Below are 6,791 nucleotides of genomic sequence, written 5' to 3'. Positions count from 1 at the left end.
TCCTGGTTGTTGGGTTATTTAATATTCGGTTGTAAAACCACTACTTTACAGTCTGGCACATCAAAACATGATCAGGAGCAACAAGGAAACAGTACACAGTAAATATCATGCATGCAACATTGCAGTACAAAACATTGTAAGAGTTCACCGGCAGTAGCACTTCCTCACAGCACCAGAATCAGTGATGCTTCTTCTTGCCTTCATCCTAAAATGACAAAAGACATACATTTAATAAAAGATAACCCTAGTGATTATGTATCACATTAAGGTGCCAGTATGAACCATTACATGTACTAATAATAAACACTTGTCTTGGGTGAAATACGCAGTCAGGCCCTGATGTGACTGTAAGGCAGGTAACACCTTTTTATTGCTCTCCTGTCTGATCTGTTTTCACAGACACACCTAGTAACTCAGAGAATTCTTGTCCATTTCCTCTTTCACATTAAAGGCACGACCAAGGTTACGAGTCTTACTGTCTTGCCAAGATACCTAGCGACAACAGATAACCATTACAGTAAGAGGTAGCATGAATAGACTGCAAACGGAGATCTGTTTCTAAAATGATGTTTTACTAGCTGATAGTGTATGGAACCGCATGTGATAGTAGAAGTTCTGAGTCTCAAGTGTTGTAAATGGCAACAACCACACCTACATAACTAGGGTGTTTAACCTGAAAACTGCCACAACTGGCATGACCTGCAGAGCCTCTATTGACTTACCCATATTGATAGTAAGGAACCCTTGAACTAAAGGAGTGGTTGTCAACACGAGTTGTTGGACCCCATTCTATAGCAGTCATATATTAACATTCGTTGGAACAATAATCACAACAACAAAAATAACAAATCAAGGCTAATGTGCACTACCTCATCGCTGCTGGACGAGGAAGATGATGACCCATCATCTTTGTCCTTATGCTCCTTTGGCTTCTTGTCTTTCTTCTTCTTATGACCTTTGTCCTTCTTGTCACCATGTTTCTTGTCTTTATGTTCCTTAGACTTGTCTTTGTCCTCCTTATGGTCCTTTGATTTGTCATGGTGCTTACAGTCCTTCGATTTGTCATGGTCCTTTGATTTGTCCTTGGACACACACTGACAGTTGGTATACAGTCAGAATACTTTGTATGCAGTGTGTGTATGATTGTCAGCATTAATTCCACACAAATTGCCATTGTTGGCTGAAATACAATTGAAGCACTCATCAAGCAACTGGTTTAGGTAATGGTAACAGTATGTTTCTTACCTTATCCCCATCTTTGTCCTTCTTCTTCCCCCATCCAAATAGGGCGTTCTGTTCCTGGCCAGAGGCATCATCCTTTTTCACCTGATCATCTTTACCTACAGCTGTGGAAAATAACAGACAGAACATGTAGGCTTAGTTATCTTTACATGAACAATCACACCCTAATAAACTGGCCAGAACCTTTTCATAAAAATTATAGGTTACCATCCTCAATAGCAATAAATAGACAGTGGCACTATGCGTTCTTCAACTGAAAGGACATAAGGCCTACTCCACCTGTCCATGTTCGATTGCTAATCATGTAATAAATATATATATAAGTCCTTCAGAGGCATATTTGCCTTCTGTCATTAATAATGTAAACATATTGTCTCAACTAAGGCAGTCTTCAGAATAATGAAATGCTTAATAGGTGTGAAGTGCATTCAATCAGCTCAAATAATAGGAAAATATTAGGCTCACATCTCAGACTAATAACCACCAAATCAATTGAGAAATGCATACAATGTAGTTTCTGTATTTCAGATCATATTTTAGAGTGGAACGAGCTGAATTCAATTATGATTCAAGAAATCAAGATTTACCTGAAGCCAAATCGAAATCCATGTTGTCTTGAGAGCGCACGGCAGTAGTTACAGCCAGCAAGAGCAATGTTGCACTTTATCAACGGAAAAACTCATGCAACTCACCTACCTGTTGACCCCACCCCACGACCACGTGACCAACACACGTTCACGTTGGTCAGAAGGCACAAAACGGCATAAGGAGTTTTAAATGGAGGCGGGACTATCTGATTTTGTCCAATAACAATGATCATGTTTTTTTAACGGTTTTGAAAGAGCCCCTGATTGGGCCAGGGTGGCATTTACCTGGTGGAGTCTTAGTCCGGTAGCATGACGATTAAAACTAAATTATTCGGCTAATGTCTCGTCCGCTACATAGGCAAATTAGTCTGAGACTGCAATCACGGAGGGGGTTCGCTTATCTGGCCCGAAGAGTTTGAACCGGGTGAAACGTGATTGCTTTCGTTTTGGAACGGGGCTGCCTCCGGGGCGTGAGCCAGTGCCCAGCGCTCGCCGACCGCGAACACTGACCAAAACAAACGTGACATAGCCACGCACGTGTAGTAATGAGTGGGATTGTGTTTTCACATGCAAAGGTAATTCCTTTTAATAACAATGCATTATCTGCCTTCCCAATAAAAACGTTTTGTAAATTCAAACATTTATTTCGAAAAAAAATAAAAAATTTCTTCTGGATGATAACCTGTGTGGATGATGTCCTTATTGACCGCATGATTTGAGCCCAATGATGTGACGTCCGTGGGCCTACATAGGGTAGCGTTTGGCCAGAGCATGCAGAAATAAAAAAAATGCCAACCCTGAAGATGTCTATATTGGTCTGCTAAAACAGGACCAGTAAACATCGTACAACCGAAGTCAGGGTGTATGCGCCCCGACTGCCACAAGGAGTCACTGGAGTGCGATGGGAGAAGCACATCCGGCAGGCAGTCTCCAATCAAAACACATTTTATTTGTCACATGCACCGAATACAATTGGTGTAGACTTTACCGTGAGATGCTTACATACAGGGGCGGAAATCCCGGGGGGGACACGACCCCCCCATCCTGGGAAAAATATGATTTGTCCCCCCCAATATATCACTGAAACATAACTATGTAATTTAAATAATATTAATAGTACTCAATGAAAGCAATTGTGCTGATTATAGACACTTAATGGCGCGTTTTTAAGTTTCAAAAGATTGCGACCCCCCCCACCCTTTTCCTCACAATGGTTTGATCCACTGGCAAGGTAACAGAGGGGTCGTGTCTACTGTCTGAAAGGCACTCAATGCACATAACTGACGTGAGGTTAATCCAGTCAATCGCGCGCACACACTAGCTGAATATGCAGAGCTAGCGCGCAAATATTAACTATTAAGCTAGCTAGTACCTATTCCATTTATGTGGCCTCGTCAAAGATGGAATCTTTGCTATCGTCAATTTATTCCGAGATCAGCATGCAGATGATGTAAGTTAGTGCTTCAAAGTCCCTGTGATAAGGTTAGCGATAAACTGAAGTCCAAACTGAACAGAACTACACTCTCTTCTACCATTATCTTAAATATATTTAATAGTCTCGTTGCAAAAGCTAAATTGTCGCAAGGGAACTTTAAAAAAAAAAAAATTTAACCCGGGTCGCAAAGATTATAGCAAACACCACTGAAACGGAATTGGTGCTCGCTTGCTTTGCAAATTCAGCTATTGTTGGAAGCCAGCCAATATGAAACAAACTATTAAAATTACAAAAGGTTGCAGCATATGTTGTGTAAATGGTGAACTCATACAGCTGTCAACTCTTGTCATTTTAATACGTTTCACATTTGCTAGCTACCTTTTAGATCGAAGCCCAAATAGAATGATAAAAGATAAGATGATAGAAGCCCATCTCCTACTGTAAATAACCTAAATAACCTGTGTGTGTGTAGCCAGCCAGCCAGGTAGAAAAATGGCAGAAAAATAAAAGATGGACATCAGAGTATTTATCAGTACACCAAAACGCAAAGTAAGAACCCTAGTAGCCTAATATCTCAAAGACTAGTTGATAAAATGTTCATAAGAAAGAAATGAAATTCTAATGGAAATGTTTCACAATGATGTCATTAGGCAGAGCAGGCAACAGATGGCACACAGACAGCAGAGTTGGGGACAGATATGCAGGGACAGACTGGCAGTCTCAGGTAAGTTTGTTGAGTCTTTGTTTGGCAACATTATGAAAGGTTCTCCATTTTTTTAACTTGTAAAATAGGAACATAATTGGAAAATGCCATGGATACCCCCACTCTCAACTTAAACTGGTGACTGAACTAAGATTTGTTAAAGGCAATGGTATTGCTGTTGTGAGTAGTTGTGTAGTTCTGGGTACCGGTAGTTAGGAGTACGGCAAACACCTTATTTCTTTGGTTCCTCAATATACATTTACCATATTACAATGTAGGCTATGTGTTACAGCACTACTTTTGGTGTCCCCCTCAGGAATTGCTCTTGAGAAAATTTCATGTAATTGTCCCCCCCAAAGTTGATATCAGATTTTCGCCACTGCTTACATAGGACCCCTTTGCCAACAATGCAGAGTTAAAGTGAGAGAAAAATTTAAATATTTGCTAAATAAAAAAAGGAAAATGGTAACACAGTAAAATAAGAATAACGATGCTATTTACAAAGAGTACCAGTACTGAGTCAATGTGCAGGGGTACAGGTAATTTAGGTAATTTAGGCAATGTGTACAGGTACGGTTAAGTGTCTAGGCAATCAGCATAGAAAATAAACAGAGTAGCAGCAGCACGTGTGTCTATGTGTGAGTGTTGCATCAATATGCACGTGTGTGTGTGTTTAGTGTGTGTGTATGTAGTGTGTGTATCTGTGTGTTGGGAGTGTCAGCGTAAATAGTCTGGGTAGCCATTTGATTAACTGTTCAGCAGTCTTATGGCTTGGGGGTAGAAACTGTTCAGGAGCCTTTTGGTCCCAGACTTGGCACTCTGGTATCGCTTGCTGTGCGGTAGCAGAGAGAACAGGCCTTCCTCTGACACCGCCTGGTATATCAATCAAATTTCAGTCAATCAAATTTATTTATAAAGCCCTTTTTACATCAGCCGATGTCACAAAGTGCTGTACAGAAACCCAGCCTAATCCCCAAACAGCAAGCAATGCAGATGTAGAAGCACAGTGGCTAGGAAAAACTCCCTAGAAAGGCAGGAACCTAGGAAGAAAACCTAGAGAGGAACCAGGCTCTGAGGGGTGGCCAGTCCTCTTCTGGCTGTGCCGGATGGAGATTATAACAGTACATGGCCAAGAGGTTCAAATGTTCATAGATGACCAGCAGGGTCAAATAATAATAATCCCAGTGGTTGTAGAGGGTGCAACAGGTCAGCACCTCAGGAGTAAATGTCAGTTGGCTTTGCATAGCCGATCATTCAGAGTTAGAGACAGCAGGTGCGGTAGAGAGAAAGAGTCGAAAACAGCAGGTCCGGGACAAGGTAGCACGTCCGGTGAACAGGTCAGGGTTCCATAGCCACAGGCAGAACAGTTGAAACTGGAGCAGTAGCACGATCAGGTGGACTGGGGACAGCAAGGAGTCATCATGCCAGGTAGTTCTGAGGCATGGTCCTAGGGCTCAGGTTCTCAGAGAGAAGAGAGAGAAAGAGATAGAGAATTAGAGGGTGCATACTTAAATTCACACAGGACACCGGATAAGACAGGAGAAATACTCCAGATATAACAGACTGACCTTAGCCCCCCGACACAAACTATTGCAGCATACTAACTGGAGCCTGAGACAGGAGGGGTCGGGAGACACTGTGGCCTTGTCCGACGACACCCCCAGACAGGGCCAACCAGGCAGGATATAACCCCACCCACTTTGCCAAAGCACAGCCCCCACACCACTAGAGGGATATCTTCAAACCACCAACTTACTACCCTGAGACAAGGCCGAGTATAGCCCACGAAGATCTAGAGGTCCTGGATGACAGGGAGTTCGGCCCCAGTGATGTACTGGGCCATACACTCAACACTCTGTAGAGCCTTACAGTCGGATGCCAAGCAGTTGCCATAACAAGCAGGGATGCATCCAGTCAAGATACTCTCAATGGTGCAGGTGTAAAACCTTTTGAGGATCTGAGGGCCCCCAGCCGTGACAATCGGTGGGGGGATTGCCTAAGCCAGGGGAGGCGTACCTCTAGGAATCTTAATCACACAAAGCCTATTATTTGTCAGGGAATACTATTTGTAGATCAGTGATTCTACACTTCACTTTGCTCAAGCTGATCCTCTCCAACATAAATGGAAGTTGTAGCTAAAAATGGGTCAATTAGGGGCAGTTCAAGGGAAGAGTCAATTAAACCAACCATGGAAGTATGTTTAACAAACCTGGGGGTTAATAGACCAATAAGAAAGTGAGTTCCAAACCTTTTTGCCAATAACAGCTAATGTTCAGTTTTCCCCTCCCCACTCAGACCACTCCCAGACAGTCATAGCAAAAGTCTTGCTTGAGAAATTGCTCTTTGCTAAGAAGCTATTTTTGTTTAATTTTGACCATTCTAATTGAAAACAATCACAGTAAGGTACTTCATTTTTAAATGAGCTGGGTTGGTTAAACTATTTGACCAAAGGGGTATACTCCGAAGCAAGCTAGATCTACTCAGGGTTTTCCAAAGCTAGCCAGCTTCAGATGGTTTCCCATTCCAGTTCAGAGTTTATCCGTAGTACGATGGTGCCTCTGCCTGCCGCTAACTCTAGCAAGCTTGGAACTGCACGTGCATTTCGCATGTGGCTAGTCGAACGCCGAACTCTTCATTAAGTCTAGATGTGTCATTTCCGGTCACAACTTGCAGACTTGTTTACGTGCTGCTGTGCGTTTTTGTTGCTAACCTTACTTTGCTACCTGACAACTTTACGGTTTTTACTTTTTAATTACCATTTATAATTTTAGTTTTTCCCTCACTCAACTTTCTTTCATTCAACTTTTTCACTCTAGACGCTTTA

At 42.2% G+C, this 6,791-nt stretch overlaps 1 protein-coding gene across 2 annotated transcripts; it reads right to left on the bottom strand.

The window, feature by feature from the left end:
- LOC106612645 (putative uncharacterized protein DDB_G0292636) lies at window positions 1-2,007 on the bottom strand. Of its 2 annotated transcripts, none has more exons than XM_014214004.2 (4): window positions 1,830-2,007; window positions 1,246-1,346; window positions 870-1,082; window positions 1-205 (listed from the first exon to the last, which is right to left on the bottom strand). In XM_014214004.2, the coding sequence occupies exons 1-4, from the start codon at window positions 1,849-1,851 to the stop codon at window positions 179-181; spliced, it is 363 nt and encodes a 120-aa protein (XP_014069479.1). In that variant the 5' UTR covers window positions 1,852-2,007; the 3' UTR covers window positions 1-178. The 2 variants fall into 2 exon arrangements, with proteins under 2 accessions (XP_014069479.1, XP_014069478.1); XM_014214003.2 differs by having other exon boundaries at window positions 870-1,094; window positions 1,830-2,004.
- Window positions 2,008-6,791: the final 4,784 nt, after the last annotated feature.

Source organism: Salmo salar, chromosome ssa09 (assembly GCF_905237065.1).
Source record: "Salmo salar chromosome ssa09, Ssal_v3.1, whole genome shotgun sequence".
Classification (NCBI taxonomy): Eukaryota; Metazoa; Chordata; class Actinopteri; order Salmoniformes; family Salmonidae; genus Salmo; species Salmo salar.
The sequence above is the reverse complement of the archived record's forward strand: the minus strand, read 5'-3'. Positions and strand labels throughout refer to the sequence as shown.